General features: G+C 38.4%; 1 protein-coding gene across 6 annotated transcripts in view; it reads left to right on the forward strand.

Moving 5' to 3' along the window:
• The window catches only part of LOC126481672 (protein phosphatase 1 regulatory subunit 12A), a 374,220-nt gene that overhangs the window by 64,676 nt on the left and 285,634 nt on the right, over positions 1-23,910 (forward strand). For all 6 annotated transcript variants that reach the window (XM_050105600.1, XM_050105601.1, XM_050105605.1 and 3 more), the window contains exon 2: positions 12,117-12,247. In XM_050105600.1, coding sequence (XP_049961557.1) covers positions 12,117-12,247 — 131 coding nt within the window. The remainder of the gene's footprint in view (positions 1-12,116; positions 12,248-23,910) is intronic.

A 23,910-nucleotide genomic window follows, 5' to 3' on the forward strand; every position in this document is an offset into this window, starting at 1 on the left:
TACTTCCCCAACTATAGAATCCTCAAGATAATCACATTGACTCTCCTTTGACATACTGAATTAACTGTTCTCTTCCCTCATCTACTCTGTATGGCAATCTGCTGCTTGTGACAATGGTGTGTATACCCGAACTACCGTTGTTAGCGTTGACTTGGCCTCGATCCTGATGAGAATAATACTATAGTTGAAATGTCCACAGTAACTCACACATTTTCGAATCTTTCTTTTCATTGCGGATCGTACTCCCGTTATTCCATTTTCAAAAAGGCTCAAATGGCTCTGTGCACTATGGGACTTAACTTCTGAGGTCATCAGTCCCCTAGAACTTAGAACTACTTAAACCTAACTAACCTATGGACATCACACACATCCATGCCCGAGGCAGGCTTCGAACCTGCGACCGTTGCGGTCGCGCGGTTCCAGACTGAAGCCCCTAGAACCGCTCGGCCACTCCGACCGGCATTCCATTTTCGGTGCTGTTGATATTGCCCACTATTGTCTGACCTGTTTCTTCTTCTTTTCATTTCTCTTCACTCACCGTACCACATCTAGTTTAATGCTTTCCTTTTCCATTTTCATATATGGCTGCTTTCCCACCAACTTAGATTACCAGCATTTCCATCTCTGGCTAGTGGAATCGTATTCATTCCTTGATTCCTCAATTTTGTTTTTCTTTCTTCATGATCACGTTCCCCTTGGCAGTTCTCTTCCGGAGATCCAAATATGAAATAAACAAGAATCTTTGTCAGTGGAAAGGCGATTGATACTTCCTCATATAGAGGCTACACAGTACACCAGACCTTCTAGTTTTGTTGTTCGTGTGTGTTGGTCACAGGCGCATGTCCTGTCTTGGTACACATTGAAACTCCCGCGCTACAATACAGAAGGCTACCCACTAAAAAAAAAAGGGGGGGGGCAGCCCTTCGATAAAGTGGAGTATCGTGCGGTAATTGCTTTTCGGCAGCAGCGGAAATGCTGTGGTTATGTCAGGTCAATAAAGATCACTTCATTCAGTTTCTTAGTTCGTGCCAAGCAAAAATAGCTTCGTATTCCGTTTCACTTGGGAGTAGAACTGATTGATAAAACTTCTACCAAAAAATAAACTATTTTTATGCTGCCATTCAGAATGGAAGTAGATAGGTCAATAGCATAGACTATTTTTTTTTGTCGACGATCATCAACGCCAAAGTTCTTCACTGGAGAAACTCTCGTCGTACGTGATGGTTGTCGATTGAAAACGCACTTTCCAACGTTAGTGTTGTATTGAGGAGGAAACAACCGTGTTACTTCAGTATGTAAAATAAATCCACAAGTAAGAACTAATTTAGGATGTTCGGTTTCATGTTTTTGTCAAGTAGTTCTGAAATAGTCAGAAGATACACTCTTGTATGTAATTAGAAAGTAATTCTGCAGTACTTCGTATCGTTAATCACACCTGTTTCTGTATTTCGTCGCATACTTTGTAATATCCCTTTGCTCTTATTACCTGTGGCGGAATGATCGTTTTGCTGTCTTTTAAATATTGCATTCTAAATTTGGTCATCATTCTATCTTACAAGAAAGTAAACCGTCGTGTTTCTTCCAATGATATCAACGTTGATTCCCAGAACACGGCCGGTAACTATTGTACGATTTCCCCGTAGCTCAACCTTGAGAGGACGCTAGTCTGATATATGTGGAAGATAATACAAGTATTGCTTTGGGCAAACCCAATGACAGATTTTCTTAGTAGTCATGCATCCGGAGAAAAAAAAAATGTAAATACATTGGTTGCCACTAAAATTGGACGTCCCAGGAGAGTTCCTTTTCTAGTAAGGTGACCGTATTTTCTAGTACCAAATCGGGACACATTACAGATTTTGATACTGAAAAAAGATCCTAATTAATTGCAATACATGCGAAATATTACTTTCATTTGTTACAAAAAGTACATTAATTTATACTTCATTGGTACCTCCATAATGGAATGCTAGCATACCAACAACATTTCAGTGCTATGAACTTTCGTAAGCATGTTTGTATTCAACAGCAGATGGAAAAAATTTGAAGATACAATCCATAGATGAAGCTATGACTGCTGGATTTGTGATATGCAAAAACACTGTTTCAACTAACCTCTCCTCCAGATCACAAAGTTCTCAGATTTAAAGAATTACTTTAATGATGCGGTTAGAAGCTTTTGACGCTGCTGCAGAGACTACTCTTAACAAGTTTGTCGCTTTTTAAGTGGAGAACTGAGTTATTGAGAAGCTGGGAGCACACGTATTGCATCTCATTTTTCGTCTTTGAGTCCGAAGTACTAATGTCATTATTGAATGGAAATTCTTCCTGCAGTTGTTTACTGAATCTGATATAACTTTTAAATTTCACATAGTTATGATTATAGAAACCAGCTTTTTGTGTTGTGCGCAACGATCTGTGGTAAGAGTAGAATTTCTTTGTCAAATGCCAACTTTACTAAAATACACCAGTACAAGTTAATGAAAGATATAATTCGCGGTGAATCTGATAATCATTAAATCCGGGACAAATAGGTGTCAGAAATTACCGTTGAAAAAATTCGGGACAGAGCTACAAAAATACGTACGTCAAATGGTTCCAGTTGTCTTACGTAAGATACAAAAATAACGATATGGTTCCATTAAAGCCAGCAATTTTTGAACCATGCAGTTCGTAAAAATTTCGTTATCGGGACGTTCGTGCTATCAGGAAATGAGCGCTGATATCAGTTCAGTTGGGGATAAATGAAGACGATATAATTACATTTTAGGAAGAAGACGAAATATTAATTGTAGGCATTGGAGGAAGTTCGCGTTATTTTTTCCGTATTTTTCTTGCGGGAAAGTGAAGTAAATGACGCGCTGTCGGACGTAAATTGTATAGTACTTTCTACTGAGCTGCTTTTGTAAATTGGTCACTTGCAGAAGTTAATTTTGAAAGTGTGCCGGCGGCCCTGAGAAACGCAAGTTCTAACGTCATGGACGACGGACGACTCGTGCGGGCACTTGACGCACTGAAGGCTGAACCGAAATAGATCATATGCGCGTTCGCCGCCGGTCCTGGCGTGATCGGGATATCGAGCTGCCCTAGCCTAGCAGCCGGGCACTTAGCAGTACTTCTGTCGGTCGCCAACATAACCATTGTCTATTTTAGTAATATATGAGAGACTTGAGTAATTAAAAAGACTTTGATGTATAAAAAACTATGTTTTTACAAACTGAGACTTTTAATACTCCTCAACATTATCCCCACCAATATTTCTACCTTTATCCCAACGATGAAATAGCTTTTTATGACCGATGTAAAGAAGTCTTTGTCTTGTTTAAGCCGTTCTCCCACAAAATTTTGAACCCCCCCCCCCTCTTTGTTACTGAACTTTTACTCAAATAATGTCTCCTTCAATGGATCAAACAAATGAAAATTCGAGGGAGGTAACCAGGACTGTAGGGGAGATGAGGTAGTATCTTCCAACCCAGGTTTTCAGTGGATCCTTGGGGCATCTGGGCGGCGTCTACGTGAGCATTGCGCTGTAGCAAATTCACGCCTTTTCTTTGAGATCAGCGACATTTTTCTCTCATTGTTGGCTTTACTGGTTATCATAGTGTGAGAGTACAGACACTGTTGAGCATCCCAAAAGACCGTTTTTGAACTGTTCCACCCATATGCAAATTTCCGTACCCCGTATTACACTCACCATACAGTAAAATCATGTGAGGAAAGATTTTTCCTGGTTTCTCACCTTCACAAAGCAAAAAAAGGATCACTGAATGTTGTTCTATTAATGTGGAAACTTCAAGCAGATCCACCATCTTAAATGCAGCGTGGGTTATAAACAAAACAGTTTGTATCCATCAGCTGTTATTACTTTGTCCCAGTGACGCCAACCAAAACTCATGAAAATACAAAACTCCTCCCACAAACTGTTTCATTTCTGTGTCAGTTTGTTTCTTTGACTGCTGACTGCCCCTCATAGTACTCTATTATGACAGTGTCATTATGCTAGATACTTTTTCATGGCTCTTTCACTTCATCACATTTTGACAAAGTACGTAGGTTACTGAACAATAAATCTGCCAAGAAACCAAAGTCAGCAGTGAAATGAAAGACAGTGGGCTTTGGCTTCTGATGTTTTGTATCATAATAGTTTGTGATATGTTGGACATGAGCTAGAAACAATGCATTCTGTTTGGGGATGATAAGGCATTTTGGGGAAGAATTTCTCTTAATATACTTTAGGTTTTCTCTGTATTACATTAATGTGGTGATATTTCAGTGTGTAAACTGTTGAGTCAAATTCACAAAAAACCAGGCAGTATGACATTGCACCCCCTCTTGCATTTACGAATTAGAGATTCTGTTGAAGTGTGTCGTGGGAATGTGCGTTGGTGTTCCCTGCACTTATCTTTACTTTTAGTTTATATAAATGATTTACCAAATCAGTAATGATACTGAGGTAGTCTATTTGTGTACTGATATCTATCCACAGCTTCAAGAAATTTAAAGATTTGTTACCTATCTCCACGAGGAACTAATATTTTGTTATTGTGTTTAATATTCAAAGTATGTGTTGTCTTGTAGCCCACATCAAATTGTATAGTACATCATCCACAGAAAAGGAACTGCTATTTAATAAGCCCACATGGAATTGATGACATTTCCAACAGAGTACTAAAAGCTTGTTCCCAACAAATAAGTAGGATTGTCAGCCACATATGTAGTAGCTCACTGAAACAGGGAATTTTTCCAGATAGACTGAAATATGCTATTGTCAAACCATTGCATAAAAAAGGGGATAGATCTGATGCTAACAACTACTGCCCAATCTCAGTTCTGACAGCTTTATCCAAAATTCTTGAAAAAGTAATGTATTCAAGAGTAGCATCACATATTTGTAAAAATGAAGTACTAACAAAATGTCAATTTGGTTTTCAGAAAGGATTTTCAACAGAAAATTATATATATGATTTCACTGATCAGATATTAAATGCAATGAATAACCGAACATCACCCATTGGGATATTTTGTGATCTCTCAAGGGCTTTTGACTGTGTGAAGCATGAAATTCTATATCTAAGCTTAAGTATTGTGGTCCCAGAGGGTTAAGTCTTAGGTCCCTTATTGTTCTTAATATATATTAATTTACTGTATGATTACATGATGATGGCGTCCTCTTGGGTAAAATATTCCGGAGGTAAAATAGCCCCCCATTCGGATCTCTGGGCGGGGACTACTCAAGAGGATGTCGTTATCAGGAGAAAGAAAACTGGTGTTCTACGGATCGGAGCGTGGAATGTCAGATCCCTTAATCGGGCAGGTAGGTTAGAAAATTTAAAAAGGGAAATGGATAGGTTAAAGTTAGATATAGTGGGAATTAGTGAAGTTCGGTGGCAGGAGGAACAAGACTTCTGGTCAGGTGACTACAGGGTTATAAACACAAAATCAAATAGGGGTAATGCAGGAGTAGGTTTAATAATGAATAGGAAAATAGGAATGCGGGTAAGCTACTACAAACAGCATAGTGAACGCATTATTGTGGCCAAGATAGATACGAAGCCCACACCTACTACAGTAGTACAAGTTTATACGCCAACTAGCTCTGCAGATGACGAAGAAATTGAAGAAATGTATGATGAAATAAAAGAAATTATTCAGATAGTGAAGGGAGACGAAAATTTAATAGTCATGGGTGACTGGAATTAGAGTGTAGGAAAAGGGAGAGAAGGAAACATAGTAGGTGAATATGGATTGGGGGACAGAAATGAAAGAGGAAGCCGCCTGGTAGAATTTTGCACAGAGCACAACATAATCATAACTAACACTTGGTTTAAGAATCATGAAAGAAGGTTGTATACATGGAAGAACCCTGGAGATACTAAAAGGTATCAGATAGATTATATAATGGTAAGACAGAGATTTAGGAACCAGGTTTTAAATTGTAAGACATTTCCAGGGGCAGATGTGGACTCTGACCACAATCTATTGGTTATGACCTGTAGATTAAAACTGAAGAAACTGCAAAAAGGTGGGAATTTAAGGAGATGGGACCTGGATAAACTAAAAGAACCAGAGGTTGTACAGAGATTCAGGGAGAGCATAAGGGAGCAACTGACAGGAATGGGGGAAATAAATACAGTAGAAGAAGAATGGGTAGCTTTGAGGGATGAAGTAGTGAAGGCAGCAGAGGATCAAGTAGGTAAAAAGACGAGGGCTAGTAGAAATCCTTGGGTAACAGAAGAAATATTGAATTTAATTGATGAAAGGAGAAAATATAAAAATGCAGTAAGTGAAACAGGCAAAAAGGAATACAAACGTCTCAAAAATGAGATTGACAGGAAGTGCAAAATGGCTAAGCAGGGATGGCTAGAGGACAAATGTAAGGATGTAGAGGCCTATCTCACTAGGGGTAAGATAGATACCGCCTACAGGAAAATTAAAGAGACCTTTGGAGATAAGAGAACGACTTGTATGAATATCAGGAGCTCAGGTGGAAACCCAGTTCTAAGCAAAGAAGGGAAAGCAGAAAGGTGGAAGGAGTATATAGAGGGTCTATACAAGGGCGATGTACTTGAGGACAATATTATGGAAATGGAAGAGGATGTAGATGAAGATGAAATGGGAGATATGATACTGCGTGAAGAGTTTGACAGAGCACTGAAAGACCTGAGTCGAAACAAAGCCCCCGGAGTAGACAATATTCCACTGGAACTATTGACGGCCGTGGGAGAGCCAGTCCTGACAAAACTCTACCATCTGGTGAGGAAGATGTATGAGACAGGCGAAATACCCTCAGACTTCAAGAAGAATATAATAATTCCAATCCCAAAGAAAGCAGGTGTTGACAGATGTGAAAATTACCGAACTATCAGCTTAATAAGTCACAGCTGCAAAATACTAACACGAATTCTTTACAGACGAATGGAAAAACTAGTAGAAGCCAACCTCGGGGAAGATCAGTTTGGATTCCGTAGAAACACTGGAACACGTGAGGCAATACTGACCTTAAGACTTATCTTAGATGAAAGATTAAGGAAAGGCAAACCTACGTTTCTAGCATTTGTAGACTTAGAGAAAGCTTTTGACAATGTTGACTGGAATACTCTCTTTCAAATTCTGAAGGTGGCAGGGGTAAAATACAGGGAGCGAAAGGCTATTTACAATTTGTACAGAAACCAGATGGCAGTTATAAGAGTCGAGGGACATGAAAGGGAAGCAGTGGTTGGGAAGGGAGTAAGACAGGGTTGTAGCCTCTCCCCGATGTTGTTCAATCTGTATATTGAGCAAGCAGTAAAGGAAACAAAAGAAAAATTCGGAGTAGGTATTAAAATTCATGGAGAAGAAATAAAAACTTTGAGGTTCGCCGATAACATTGTAATTCTGTCAGAGACAGCAAAGGACTTGGAAGAGCAGTTGAATGGAATGGACAGTGTCTTGAAAGGAGGATATAAGATGAACATCAACAAAAGCAAAACAAGGATAATGGAATGTAGTCTAATTAAGTCGGGTGATGCTGAGGGAATTAGATTAGGAAATGAGGCACTTAAAGTAGTAAAGGAGTTTTGCTATTTGTGGAGCAAAATAACTGATGATGGTCGAAGTAGAGAGGATATAAAATGTAGACTGGCAATGGGAAGGAAAGCGTTTCTGAAGAAGAGAAATTTGTTAACATCCAGTATTGATTTAAGTGTCAGGAAGTCATTTCTGAAAGTATTCGTATGGAGTGTAGCCATGTATGGAAGTGAAACATGGACGATAAATAGTTTGGACAAGAAGAGAATAGAAGCTTTCGAAATGTGGTGCTTCAGAAGAATGCTGAAGATTAGATGGGTAGATCACATAACTAATGAGGAAGTATTGAATAGGATTGGGGAGAAGAGAAGTTTGTGGCGCAACTTGACCAGAAGAAGGGATCGGTTGGTAGGACATGTTCTGAGGCATCAAGGGATCACCAATTTAGTATTGGAGGGGAGCGTGGAGGGTAAAAATCGTAGAGGGAGACCAAGAGATGAATACACTAAGCAGATTCAGAAGGATATAGGTTGCAGTAGGTACTGGGAGACGAAAAAGCTTTCACAGGATAGAGTAGCATGGAGAGCTGCATCAAACCAGTCTCAGGACTGAAGACAACAACAACAACAACATATATTAATGACTTGCCATTCTATATTCATGAAGACGCAAAGTTAGTTCTTTTTGCTGATGATACAAGTATAGTAATTACACCCAAGAAGCAAGAATCAACTGAGGAAATTGCAAATAATGTCTTTCAGAAAATTATTAAGTGGTTCTTTGCAAATGGACTCTTGCTAAATTTTGAGAAAACACAGTTTATACAATTCTGTACAGTAAATGGCATAACACCATTGATAAATATAGACTCTGAACAGAAGTCTGTTGCTAAGGTAGAATACTCAGAATTTCTGGGTGTGTGCATTGATGAGAAATTGAATTAGAAGAACCCACCGATGATCTGCTTAAACGGTTAGGTTCAGCTACTTACGCTATTAGGGTTATTGCAAATTTTGGCGATAAACATATCAGTAAATTAGCCTACTATGCCTATTTTCAATCACTGCTTTCATATGGCGTCATATTTTGGGGCAATTCGTCATTAAGAGAGAAAGTATTCATTGCACAAAAGCGTGTAATCAGAATAATAGCTGGAGCCCACCCAAGATCACCTTGCAGACATTTATTTAAGGAACTCGGGATATTCACAGTACCTTTGCAATACATAAACTTGACATTAATAACCCATCCCAATTCAAAAATAACAGCAAAGTGCATAGCTACAACACTAGAAGAACGGATGATATTCACTATTCTGGATTAAATCTCACTTTGGCACAGAAAGGGGTGAATTGTGCTGCCACAAAATTCTTTGGTCATTTGCCAAATAGTATTAAAAGTCTGATAGATAACCAACCAACATTTATAAGCAAATTAAAAGAATTTCTCAATGACAACTCCTTCTACTCAATAGATGAATTCTTAGATATGAAGTAGAACCTGGAAAAAAAAATTAATTAATTACATTGTGTAAAGAAAACTTATGTTAAAGCGACACGTTCCACATCATTACGAAATGTCGTATTCATGATCTATGGAACAAAGATTAATGTATGTATCTGTATGTATGTATGTACCTACACTTGAAGGTTCTTTGTGTATGAGATGGTTTTGACAGTAATTTACAAAGGTTCAAGAAAGTGAGCTAAGTTGTGGAACTGGCTATATTGATTATCTTGGAAATTGAAGTTATTTTATGCCAAGCATGACTTAGTGGCAAACCTAAAGCCAACTACTTTCTCACAATACAATAATTCTATATCAATATCTGCACATTCATCTACTGGTAAATTGGAAAATAAACAAAGGACACATATTTAACACTACATTGGATAGGTATGGGTTTAAGTTTTTCACTAGGTTAACGGAATTTAAAATATCTTGTTTTGATTTGAAGTCAATCTTTCTTTTAATTAGAATGTATAATTTTCTTTCCAGCTTGTAATTGTCAGATATGAAACTTTAGCCTTTTTGTCTCATTAATGCTTATCTATATTTTAGGTGAAACTAACATTTGCTGTTTTTAGGAATTTTGAGTTTTGTCTGGATTGAACAACAGTTACAGTTTGAGTGGCAACTTTGAGCGTAGGGAAGCAACATTGCTAATATTTGTTCATTTTGCCAATACTAATGTGTTCACATTCTTCTATTACTATGGAGCACACACTATAGCAAGCAGATCAAACATGGCAAAGAAAAGCAAATATAGAAGATGACTTTAGCTCAGTGTTAGACTCAATAAACTGTTGGTTGCAATGCTGTTTTGATCAAATTGTACTTACAAACGTAATTTACTTCATTTGACCAGTAAATTATTGTAGTTGTCACTTTATTCTGTAGACTTATTTAGTAGTACCTTAATTTCTGATGGACACAATTTTTACATGAATAATACTCGGAAATCACTGTAAACATGTGTTCAGCAGTTGACAGAATAAGACATTAGCTGCCCCCCCTCCCCAGAAATCTACACCTACTGAATATATCTCTTTGCCTGCGCTATAGTAGTTAGACTAAGTGAACAGTTTACTATACTAAAGATATTTTTCAAATGTGGGCTGATGTTGAGTTTTTTTTCTCAGCATTGTAGGTGCCTTAGATGAGCTTAGAACATTTGCCAGAATTGTGTAGGATAAAATTTCGTAGGTTGTAGCATTCAAAACCCATAATTTTAATTACCTTTACAAACTAGAGTGATGGGTACACTTTTTTCAGTTGTATGGGGCTTAGTGATACTCAAAAAATATGTTAGTCAAGAAAGTCTAATTTTGCATCACATTCAACAGGGAATGGAAATGATTTGTCAGTGCATAGAGCTTTGTCAGTCAACTGTTTTCCGTTTGTAAGGCCTGTATTCGTATATTAGCTATATGAAGGGTTCTGTAGTTGGGAAATTGCAAAATTTTGACGCAGTCTTCTCATGTAGATTAACCACTACTGAGGAACTGAAAATTTGAAGAATTTGGTTTGTATTTTTATTCAAATTTCGTCACACTAATAATCTGCTTTGATAAAAGCTTAAGTTTGCATATTGGCTTAACATAGAAACTTGTAATTCCAGACAAGTGTGGAAGAAAGTTTAAGATCTCTCTATAAATTACATATGCATTAAACATAGCTCTGCTTACAGGTACACATGCTGACATTTTTTCCATTTGTTCTTCCTTAATTCTTTTTGATTATAATGGGAACTATTATTTTTTCTCGGCATTTTACAGGTATTACTAGTAAATCACTGTGGGTGATTGCTTTTGTTATTACACTGCTTAGGACATGGTTATTTACCATATAGTGGGCCATAAGTTCAGTTCAGTACATTATTCCACGGTGCTGGTTGTATTAAAGATATGTTGAAGTATATGAAGCTGGTATCTGTACAGATATCATTAGTGATCTTGCAGCTCTCGAAGAATGAAATTATAATGAAATCCAGACCTTTAACTGCTTACAGGCGTTGATAAATATCATTGAGGACAATTGAAAAATGTGCGCCCTAACTGCGACTCGAACCTGGAACCTCCTGCTTACATGGCAGACACTCTACCCGACTGAGCCACCGAGGACACAGACAGTAGTGCGACTGCAGGGACTTCTCTGGCACACTCCCCGCGAGATTCACACTTTCCAACTTTCTGTCCACACACTATATTCGTAGTGCCCCTGTCCACCATACTCATTACTAAAGGCTATCAATCTACTGATTTCCGTAAGAGTTTGGGCAATGTGAGTGCATCTGCACTCTCATTGGCCGGTAAGTTTTATCTATATGTAGATGGTATCTGTTCTTTCAGACAATCCAGAACGAACAGATACCATTGGTGATCGTGCAGCTCTGGAAGAATGAAATTACAAAAACTGCTGCGAGTAATGAGTATAGTGGGCAGGGGCACTACAAAGGGAGCGTGTGGACAGAAAGTTGGAAAGTGTGGGTCTCATGGGGAGCGTGCCAGAGAGAAGTCCAGGCATTCGCACTATCCTGTGTGTCCTCGGTGGCTCAGTCAGATAGAGCATCTGCCATGCAAGCAGGAGGTCCCGGGTTCGAGTCCTGGTGTGAGCACACATTTTTCAACTGTCCGCATTGATATTTATCAATGCCTGTAAGCAGCGATAGGTCTGGATTTCATTACAGCTTCAAGGTTGAAGTATGGTGCTAGTGGCTGCCTGTTTGTTTTACTCAAAATAATTACTGTTGCTGCAGTGACATCATCTACCATTGAGGACATGATAATTGAAGACATTCACTGCACCTTTCATTAATTAATTTCAAAACTATTATTAGACAGCCCACTGCAAAAATACCATTATGATGTTTAAAGTTGGTAACAATTGGTCAAAAGAGGTCGGATTTGGAGAATATTACAGAATACTGAAATCACAGTATTTAGTTTTAAATCGTTGGTGCCATATACAATGCACATACGGTTATGAAATGTTTGTTGTTAAGTAAAGAGCTGTGGAATTACACTAAGACACCAAGAGAAATCATATGCTTGCTTTGATATGGCCATGAGAAGTTTTCCCAGAGGAAAGAAATGATATTTCTGTTGCAGGCTTGCATAGATGACAATCTCGATATGGTGGAGTTCCTAGTAGAGCATGGTGCCGATGTTAACAGAGGTGACAATGAAGGGTGGACTCCACTCCACGCCACAGCCTCATGTGGCTTCATCAGCATAGCTAAGTAGGTGATTAAAAGTGTTGTTCATTTTGTGAAGACTAACATGTTATTAGTTTATATTTCATCCTGTAAGTGAATCCAAAAGTTCTTTATCCTGTATTTTTGTATCCTACCAAATAAATCAAGATATTTTTGGAACTGTTTAAGATGAGTGCTTCATTGTGTTACTGGGTAGAGTGGATGTAGCTTGAATTAACAATTTGTAGTAGCTGTCATTCCAAAAGGATGTTACAGATAGAAAATCCAGTTTTTAAATCCTGTCAATAAAGATGATATAAATAGTAAGGAATGAAGATTTTAAACAGTGTTCAATCTGTTATTGCTCGAGCATCAGTTTGTTCACTATGACTACATGGTACGAAAGTGCATAGGCATCTGATGGGGGTGGGGGACACACGCTGCCTCCTGGAATCAGAGATAATACGACTTACTCACTACATAATTTTCATGCATTTTGTAATTGGCTGATATGTTCTTAATAGTAAATTTAGCATTGCTGAGTGCAGTGGGAAACACTGTGACTTCAGCGGGCACTACATAACTTGGGTCTGTTTCGTTGTCAGGCCGTTTACAGTTAACATACCATTTCCATGGTATAGCGGTGGCTTTGCCGCTATTAGCGGACACAGCAAATTGAAACCTTACAGAACATTACTGATGTAGGTTCCTTCAATCTTTCGTTTCTAGTATTGTTATAACAACTGTTGTAGAAGTGCATAATGAGATTGTTTCAACATTGAGTACAAAGTAAAAGTGGCTACTGGCTGCTATATACCTGCCTGGCATCTTATCCCCAATTCCCAGGATGATGCATCTTCTTCCTCTGCTGCTCAACTTACTCACAACATTAATTTACTATTTGTTTGTAGACAAAGAAGACCCACCAAGGCTTTCTGAGATTATATAGGCAGTGTGATTGTAATAGACACATGGCTGTGCTGTATTGTAGGTGTGTTCTACTGTACTTCATTTGTGGACATAAGTGCATCAGTTGCAAAAAAGAAATATCATTTTCTGCTCCAAAAGAAAGGGGAAAAAATTAAATTTTTTGAGGTTGCAGAGATGTCTTCTCCAGATCATAGGATCTTTTCAAACTGTGTAGTGTGTAACACAGTGCCATAGGATCTTTTCAAACTGCATAGTGTGTAACACAGTCAACAAGAAGAAATATTGATGTCTCAAACTGCTGCTTCTCATTACTTCAATCTTTCTTTGGTTTTTCTCTGTCCAAATTCTGTACTCATTAGACTGTTCATTCCATCCACCAGATTCTGCATTTTTTTTTTCTTCACCTTCAGTAAGGATGGCAATATTATCAACAAATCCTATCATTGATATCCTTTCATCCCAGTTTTTAATCCCACTCTTGAACCTTATGCCACCAGGGCCTTCAGGAATTGTTAAACCCTGTCTTTCATCTTGGCTTCAGAGCAGAACTGCTACCCAGGCAAACTTTCCTTACACTTTGGGAGCATGTAGTAGTAGCTCAGTGCAAAGCCCAGACTGTATGGTGGGCGATGATGTTTACAGTAGTTCTAGGGTTTGATGGGTGATGTGTGGGTGAATGTTGTGTTAAGGAATACTTATGCCGTTGCTCAACATTCCTCATCTCTGGTCGTGAGCTGCACTTTCGAGTGTTCTCAACCTTCATGACTGTCTCGATGACTGCTCTTGGCTGCATTATGACTTGCAGCACCACCAGCTGGAAACTATATCTGTTTTTGACACCTGTGCATGCCTGTTCATATGCCTCTGTCAGTGTGCAGTAAATTTCATTTGTTTTATGCTTTTTGTGTTAAGAAATCAAATAATTGTGCGAACTTTGCACTTGGTGGTAGCTTTCAGTGGGAGCTCCATTTTGATTGCCTACAAAGTCTAGACTAAGCATCTGAGTGAAGCGTGGGCATATGCTTGTTTGGTAACAGAGGCAAACCACTCACTTAAGTGTTGCCAACAAGTGTATTAAGAGTTTCTCTCTGTCCCCAAAAATAGGAGATCCTTTCCTTTTTTTCTTTTGCAAAAGACTACATTCTTGTCTTACACCCCTTTTAATCCAAGCACTTCCTCCTTGGTCTTCCATTTTTATTGTTTCCTCTTGATTCTTGTGCATATTGCACATTATCCGTCTTTCCCAATAGCTTACTCCTGTTTTTCTTGAGAGTTTCGAACATCTTGTGATGAAACACTTTTTTTTTTTTAGATTGACATTCCTATGAAGGTCTCTTCATTTTTAATAAGTCTTGTTTCCATTATCATTATCAAGCACAATTTCAGAACTACCACTCTAGTGCCTTTACCTTTGTGAACACCAAAATGATAGTCGTCTAATAGCCCCTCAAGTTTCTTCTCTTCTGACTGAGTGAGGTGGCACAGTGGTTATTACACTGGACTCGCATTCGGGAAGCTGACGGTTCAGATCTCCATCCAGATTTAGGTTTTCATTCTCTAATTTCCATAAATCGCTCTAGGCAAATAACAGGGTGATCTGCTTGAAAGGACACATCTGATTTCCTCTCCTCCCTCTATAAGAAAACCCTGAGCTTATGCTCCATCTCTAATGACCTCAATGTCAGTGGGATATAAAACCTTAATTATCCTTCCTTTCTTTCTTCCATTCTTTTGTACATTATTCTTGTCACCAAATTTATGCTTCAGCTGTAATGCTGATTGTGTGATGGTGTTCTCACTTATCCACCTCTGCTATCTTTGCAATTTTGTGGATGATATTTTTTCAAACATCTGATGGTATGTCTTCAGTCACAAAGATTCTACGCATCTACTTGAATACTCATTTTATTGCCACCTCCCCCAAACATTTTAGAAATTTAGAAGGGTTGTTCTGTCCTTCCTGCTTTATTTGATTTCAGATAAGCCACTGACTTCGTTAAACACTAAAAGTGGCACCCCTGCATCTCCCATATTGCTGACTCCCATTTGTTCTGTTGTGCCATCAGAAAGCCTTCTCCCTCATAAGCTCTTTGGTGAACTCTTTCCACCTATCCACTCTCTGTTCGAAAGTGGCGTTCCAATTGCACTCTTAATGTTGGCACCCTTGCATTTGATTTCGGCAAAAGTCATTGTAGCCATTTTGTTTTTGCTTCCTGGCGCTTCCTATTTTTTTCGCGCCCAAGTGAGTTACATTGCTCTGTTCCTGTCTTTCCATCATAATAGAGCAGTAAATCAGTGAGTATTGCTGTGGGTGAGGTGAACGGAAGGAAACCATATCACATACACAGTATAAATACAAAACTTTGACACCAACATAGTATTTGTAAAGATGATTAGGTTACAATTTAAAAAAATTGTAATTAATATACTTGTTGCAGTTATTTATCTGTACAATAAATATTATTCTCATACTGTTGCAGAAAATGATAGTCAAAATTTTCAAGAGTAACAGCTGAAAAAGTAGTTTCATCCAACAAATCTGTGTGCTATAGTGAAGATCGATAAAGGCAAATGTACCACTTTCCTCATAAGCATTGCTGTGTCAGATGTAATATATAAATTACCTGTAATGAGAAGATTGCCAGCTAAAAATTTCTGGTGGTGAAATTAATCTGAAATCAGCTCATTGTTAAGATTGTAACAAAGAGAATCTTAACAAACCTTCAGAATCTGCAAGAGCTTGTTTCTCTGTTCAGGCAACTATAAAACCGTTCATAGTTTTAGGAAAAACAGTAATTCAATTGATAACTTATAAAAGCTATTACGTTAGCAACATGTAAAGATGTGTTCAAGAAAAGTTTGGTTGAGGTTTGTATACCACCAGAGTCAGCTAACTGTGGAGACAAAAAAATGTAAGTGACAGGAATTAATGATTACTTAACTAGGCAATATTACGCCAAGGCCTTTCTCAAGCCACCTTACATTTTATTGTACACCTTGGCATTTTGCATGTGAAAATGTGCAAGACCACATTTAGATCTTGAATCGACTCTAGATAACATGAAACTCGAGGGACCAGTGAAAAAGTTCAAAATACTGAAACTTAGAGGTAATAGGCGTTCAGATAATAGAGAAGAATTGAGGACAAAATTCAGATAAAGAAGAAGTTGATTGAAAGTAAATTGTAGTGCGCACACACACATTACGTACATATAATCTTTATTTTAATAACGTGGAAAGTAATACATCCATCCAAACATATGATTGATTCATAAAGCACATGAAAAACATACTAATGAAAATGTTACACACCATGTTAAAAAAAAAGTCAATGATTTTATTTTGAGAGAGTGACTACCATCTAGAATTGTCCAATGGATTTCCAATGGTGATGAAGCACAGAAGAAATCGATCACTCGTTTTAGCTCTGAGGGCGAAGGATTTTAGGGTATTGACAAATGACATTCTATCACTTGACGTGACTGGAGTTGGCAGTTCTTTGTTCTTATGTGGTAAAGGACTGTGGATATATTCTGGTGTCCAAAATTAAAGCAACAAGCTGCTATTTTCCTGTCCTGTATGTAATTTACGTTGTAATCATACAAACTGTCAGCAGATTTCCATAGGATTGTGTTCACCAGTGAAGATGGCATTCTAGTCAACGGGCAACTGCCCCAATGATGTCATGGCATCTACCAAATGGAGTGTGTTTGTCGGATAGTCCCATACCCACAATTTCTGTGTAAACAGTCATAGATGGTGCAGTGTGGCACAAAGAAGACACCTGCCAGACTCTCTGTGGTGGAGGACCATAGGAAGAGTGGAAGCAGGAGAGCCACAAGCTGATGTGGCGTGATGGCTTAATGTGAATCGTGTGTGTGTGTGTGTGTGTGTGTGTGTGTGTGTGTGTGTGTGTGTGTTTGTGTTCACAGAAGGGAACATCTGTAGAGTCTAATCGTCAACATGCTACCTGTGGATGGTAGAACAGTGGGCCAATGTTCTTCTCAAAGATGAGCCCCCAATTTGGTCTGGAGAGTGACTCTAGGTGGATTCATATCTGGAGAGAATGTGGAACACGATTTTGGGATCCAGATGTTGTGGAAAAAGACCAATATCATGGAGGATCCCTAACGGTGTGGGCAAGGGTTATGTTGAGCACTTGAACAGCTCTTTGTAAAATTATACGGGTGAATAGGCGAGGTTTAACTTTTCAGGTATTGTGACAAAATCTTGGAACCTCATGTATAGTTGTTGCGAGATGCTGTGGGGCCCAGACTTTGCACTGATTGATGATAATGCTCGACCGTACAGAGCACGGGTTGTTGTTGTTTCCTTTGGAAAAGGAAGATACTGCATGCACGTTGTGGTCTGTTCGCGCTTCAGATTTTAATCCCATAGAGCATGTCTGGGATGCATTAGGGAGACGGGTTGCATCACATCAGCATCCACCAACTACTCTCAAAGACTTGCGAGCAGCTCTGGGTGTTATTGTCTCAACACGAGACTGACAACATAATTCACAGCATGCTTCGACATTGTCAGGCCTTTATTGCTGCCAGAGGTGGTCACACCCCATACTGAGAGTGTTAAACAGTTGTCAGAATGTGTGTGTAAATCCATAAGTTGGAAAAAATGGACAACATTTTTTTTCTACCGTTATGCACGTTGCAGTTGTTTATGTTCTGTATTCTTCACATTGTTTTTACTATCCTATCACCTGTTTATACTCTTTTGTGACAAAATAAATGCGTCCTTGTAAAAATTCCATTTGTTGCTTTAATTTTGTACACCATTGTACATTTTCAATGTTGCTTGTTAACTATTGTAACAAATAAGTGCTTCATATATTGGATGTGGACTTATTGGAATGCTGTTTCTAACTATCTAAATCATACTGTAACACCTGCTAACTGTCAGGATACAGTGTTTGAAATGAAACAAAATTTCTTAAAAAATAGGGAGAAGACAAATAACCTATTACTAGTATGACCATATCAACTACTTCAATAGGAAATTCTTTGCACTGTGTAATAAAAATTTCAGTTATGACAATTGCTTCCTATTAGTCTGCTTTTAACTCTGTTGTTCAATGTAATTTCAACTGAAAACTGAAGCCAACTATACAATGAGAGAAGTTCACATTTCATATGTAATGTGGGTATCAATCAGCACACAGCAAATTGTTAAAATGAATATTTACAGGAGTACAGTGACAATTTAAAAGAGCAGTTGATAGAACAAGTCGGATATAAACATGGAAAATTAGTTATTTTATCAAGTGATACCCAAATAACCAACAAATGGTGGGAATATGAAGAAGTAGATGATTTGGAGAATCCTCACATCTTAGTGAAAAGTTAAGAGGCTTAGAGAGAATATACTGAAGTTATACTGTAATTTAATGGCAGTCGAAATGCTTTAAAAGTTGTAAATACACAGTGCAATACAACTGAGTACTGGCACCCTTTGAGAGTCTAATGTACATGAAAGTATTGTTTTACTTATCACTGTAAACTTATAGACAGACATATTTGTCTGCCATGACTACAAATTAGTAGTTATCTTGTTTTTACTTTAATTAGTTCTGTCATAATTTTGTCTGGAAATAGTTTGTTTGGACTGCTGTTCATACAGCCTGAATGACACTTCTTTTGCGTATTTGAAACATGTGGAAACATCAGTTGTTATATGATTGCAAAAGACCCATTGCAATTACAAGACAGCTGGCGAACAGTGGCATAGCGAATGTAACTGGTGCCTATGACACTTTATTTATGCCCCCCTTCCCTTGGCCCCATTGGCACCCAGGGCACAACACTTTATTTGCACCCTCCTCCTCGGTGCTCTTGGTACACTACATTTTATTGACACCACCTTCAGAAACAAATGTAATAATATAATACTTAGAATTTACTCTAGTAGTAATATATTTTCCACAAAATCTCGTTTGCTTGGAGAGCATTTTGCACCCCCTCTGCAAGTGGCACCGAGGGTATGAACAGACCCTCTTGCCCAACTTGTTGAGCCAAGACCTGTTGAGCAAATTGATGTCTCTTTACACGATCTTCAGGCTTCAACTCTTGTGTAATTTGAATCTTGTACACATGCATGTTCAGATCTTTCGAAAGAATTCATGCAGTGAACTTAGTGATACACTCAATTGTTGAGCTCATTGGTGAACCAATTTTAAAGGGCTTTTGGTCACATTGTCACGCACGACAGCTACGTTTCCTTCTGTTCAAACAGAACACAGTCATCCTGTTTTCTTAATTTTTGAAACAGCACCCATGGTGTCAAACTTCCAGATAGACTTCCGAACTGATTATTCAGCTGGAGTAGCATTATGTCAGTGTCACATGCAATTAACGAATGGTTGCCATGGCACTTTCACTGTTGTTGTAATAACTTTTTGTCACTTGGATACATTGCTCAGTTGTGGAAAATTCGAATTCGTCCTTACTTCCCAGTCACCCTTTATAAGGAAGGAGTGACTGCCAGTTTCTGTGGTAAGGATGTTTACTGAAATTGTTTACACTTTATTATAAAATAACTGGTGCTAATAGGGTGTTAGAGAAATGCCTACCTTTCAGTTATTGTTGTGGTGATTATTTAATTATGTTTATTGTATTAAAAATGACACTTGTTGAATTTTATCAATGTTACCAAATAGATCACTAAGATGAATGAACAGCAGTTCTGCATGTTGTGAATAAAATCTAGATTCCACAGACATGCAACGTCATTGCCAGGACTTTACAGATTTGTGTAGAATATCTACATGAGTGCTCTGCAGTTCGCATGTAAGTGCCTGGCATAGGGTTCTTTGAACCCCTTCGGCCTATTTCTCTACCGTTCCACTCCCCTACAGTGTACAGGAAAAATGAACACTAAAATCTTTCTTTATGAGTTCTGATCACGTACTTTTTTTATGCTCGTCATTTCTCCCTATGTAGGTTGGTAACAATAAGATATTCTCACATTTATAGGAGAAAGTTAGTGATTAAAATTTCATGAAAAGATCTCGCCACAACAAAAAACACCTTTGTGTTAATGATTGCTGTCCCAACTCTCTTATCGTATCCATGACACATTGCTTCGTATTTCATGATAATACAGACCAAGCTGCCCTCCTTTGAACTTTTTTACTATCCTCAATCTATCCTATCTGGTAAGTATCCAATACAGCACAGCAGTACTGTAGCATGGGATGGACAGGCATAGTGTAGGTTCTTTAGTAGATCTGTTGCATCTTCTAAGTGTTCTGCCAGTAAAACCTAGTCTTCATTTGCTTTCCCTATGCCATTGTCTGTGTATTCATTCCAACTTGTTCCACTTGTAATTCCTAAGTATTTAGTCAAATTACCAGCCTTTAAATTTGTGCAATTTATCATATTATTGAAATGTATTGGATTTCTTTTTGTGATCTTGTGGATGACATCACACTTTTCCATGTTAATAGGCAATTGTCACTTTTTGCACCATTCAGATATCATGTCTGTATTTATCAATTGGTTTTGATCTTCATAAGAATTACTAGATGGTACATAACAGTATCAAATGCAAACAATGTAAGAGAGCTGCTCATGTTGTCTCCTAAATGATTTGTGTAGATTAGGGACAGCAGAAGGTCTATAACATTTGCGGGGAATGCCACATCACTTATGTTTTACTTGATTTTTTCCATCAATTACTATGTACTGTGACCTTTACTGAAAGGGAATCAAGAATCCAGTCTCACAACCAACTGGAGCAATGCTGCATAGAAATGCAGTTTGATTAGAAGTCTCTTGTGAGGAACGATGTTGAAAGCCTCCTGGAAATTTAGCAGTGTGGAATCAATTTGAGATCCAATGTTGATAGCACTCATTAACTCGTGCAAATAGAGAGGAAGTTCTGTTTCACAAGAACAATATTGTCTGAATTTGTACCGACTGTGTCAATAGACCATTACCTTCGAGGTAATTCATAGTGTTTGAACACAGTAAATGTTCCAAAATCCTACTGCAAGTCAGTGTCAATGATATGGGTCTGTAATTCAACAGATTACTCCAATTCTCTTTCTTGAGTATAAGTGTGACCTGTTCAACTTTCCAGCTTTTGATACAGATCTTTTATTGAGTGAGAAGTTGTCTGTGACAGCTAAGTGTGGGGCTATTGCGTCAGCATACTATGAAAGAAACCTTATTGGTATGCTATCTGAAGTGGAAGACTTGCTTTTCTTAAGTGATTTGAGTTGCTTTGGTCCACCGAGAATATCTAGTTTTAAGAACTCATGTTGGCAACTGTTCTTGATTCAAATTCTGCAATATTTATGAGGGTGAGTCAAATGAAAACCTTAAATTTGTAATAACAAATCAAAATTTCGCGCCGTTATCCTGTAAATTGGTAAGCATGCTACAAGCAGCGTGCATAATGGCCTGTAGGTGCCAGCATAGTGCAGATGCACACATACCGTCGCAGTATCAGTATAAAGATGGCCGCCGCACTTGCGACTTGCACCAGGGAAGAACAACGTTCTGTTATTCGGTTTTTGCGTAGTGAAGGTGTGAAGAAACCTATTGAAATTCGTCGACGAATGAAGGTTCAGTATGGCAATGCATGTTTGTCACAGCAGCAAGTCTACTAATAGAGTAGGCAGTTCACAAATGGTGTAACTTCAGTGGAAGATGCTCCATATCAAAGTCAGGCACAACGAGTTGTGACTCCACAGAACATTGCAGCAGTTGAAGCCATAGTGTAGGAAAACTGCCGAGTGACACTGAATGACAGTGGAGCATGTTTACAGATTAGTCATCGGTCAGCACACCACATCGTGCATGATGTGCTCCAGTTTCACAAAGTGTCTGCAAGATGGGTGCGACGGCAGCTGGCTCCTGAAATGAGATAACATCGTGTTGATGCTTGTGAAGAACTACTTCGGCACTTTGAACGAGAAGGTGATGGCTTCCTTGCAAGAATCGTTACTGGGTATGAAACGTGGATTCACTTCCACCAACCGGAAATGAAGAGAGCGAGCAAGGAATGGCGCCAATCCTCATCACCAAAACCAAAGAAGTTTCGAACAGAACCATCAGCAGGGAAGGTAATGCTGACTCTTTTGGGATGAAAAAGGCATCATTTTGGAGCATTACATGCCTAGAGGGACCACTGTCACCAGTGCATCATACACAGATCTCCTAAAAAATCATCTGCGGCCTGCAATCAAATCAAAGTGATGTGGATTGCTGTCAGCAGGTGTCCTTTTGCAACATGACAATGCAAGGCCCCACTCTGCCCGTACAAAAGATGCAAAAATCCCAGACCTGCATTTTGAGTGTCTTCCTCATCCACCTTACTCACCAGACCTTGCCCCAAGTGATTTCCATATGTTCGGATCACTCAAAGACGCAATGAGAGGAATGAAGTTCCATTCTGATGAAGAAGTACGCCACGCGATGCACAAATGGTTGTGCGGACTACCAAAAGAATTTTTTTCTAAGGGAATGTACACACTTTGTAAGCACTGGAGGACTTGCATTGCGCTTGGGGGAGATTATGTTGAAAAGTGATAGAGCTTTGTACCACTTCTGCACCATAAATAATATTTTAAAAAATATTTGAGGTTTTCATTTGACTCAGCCTCGTACTTAATCTTATTTGGTAAAGGAATTTCAGAAAACTGTGTTTAGTAACTACGCCTTAATGACGCTGTCATTGGTAATATTACCATTGGTATTTTTCAGTGAAAGTATCAATTGTGTATTGCACCTGAAGAAGAATTTCTTCGAATTTTCTCGTGGATTTCAAGCCAGAGCCTCATTCTAGAAGATACTAAAAGCATTTTACATTGAAGTCCATGCTAAAATTTAGAGCTTTAGTTAAATGTTGCAAATTTTGGAGATTTTGTGTTCTTTCCAATTTGGCATGCTTTTTCGTTGCTTCTACAACAGAGTTCTGACCTGTGTCATGTACCACGGGGGACCAGCACCATCTTTTATTAATTTATTTGGCATAAATCACTCGACTGCATCTGATAGTGTTTCTTTGAATTTAAGCCACATCCTATCTAGACTACATAGTTAGTTGGGAAGGAGTGGAGGCTGTCTCTTAGTAAGGTGCCAAGTATATTTTAGATAGGTATCTTTTGTGTTTACTTTTCGTGGATTTGGGTATTCTGGTGGTCAGTCTTGCTACAACAATCTCGTGGTCACTAATCCCTGTATCTAGTCATGATGCTCCCTGTTTGCTCAGATTATTTGTTGCTAAGAGGTAAAGTATGCTTTTGCAACCATTTCAACCATTTACATTTTGAGTAGGTTCCTGAACTAATTGGCTAAAATTTTCAGAAGAAGCATTTAGTACAGTTTTTAATGTTTCGTACCTACTGCCAGTTCAGATTTTTTTGCCAACATATCAAGGGTAGATTGAAGCCACGACGAGCTATAATTGTGAGAGAGGGTTGCCTATTTGTGATGAATTTGAAATTTTCTTTGAACTGTTCAGCACCCGTATCATCTGAATTGGGGGTCTGTAAAAGGAACCAATTGGTAATTATTCCTGTTGTCCTCTATAATGTCTACCCATTCTGACTTACAGGAGCTATCTATTACAAGACAAACTACTTCTAACAGCAACAAAGACACTGTCACCAATGGCATTTAGTGTATCTTTTTCTAACCACTGTTAGGTCCTTTGTAAAATGTTTGGCTGAAGTTATCTCCAGTTACAGCCAGCTTTCAATACCTTTACTGATTAGAGTTTCAGTGCTTTCTATTAGCGCTTGAAGCTCTGGTTCTTTG

Source organism: Schistocerca serialis, chromosome 5 (genome assembly GCF_023864345.2).
Source record: "Schistocerca serialis cubense isolate TAMUIC-IGC-003099 chromosome 5, iqSchSeri2.2, whole genome shotgun sequence".
NCBI lineage: Eukaryota > Metazoa > Arthropoda > Insecta > Orthoptera > Acrididae > Schistocerca > Schistocerca serialis.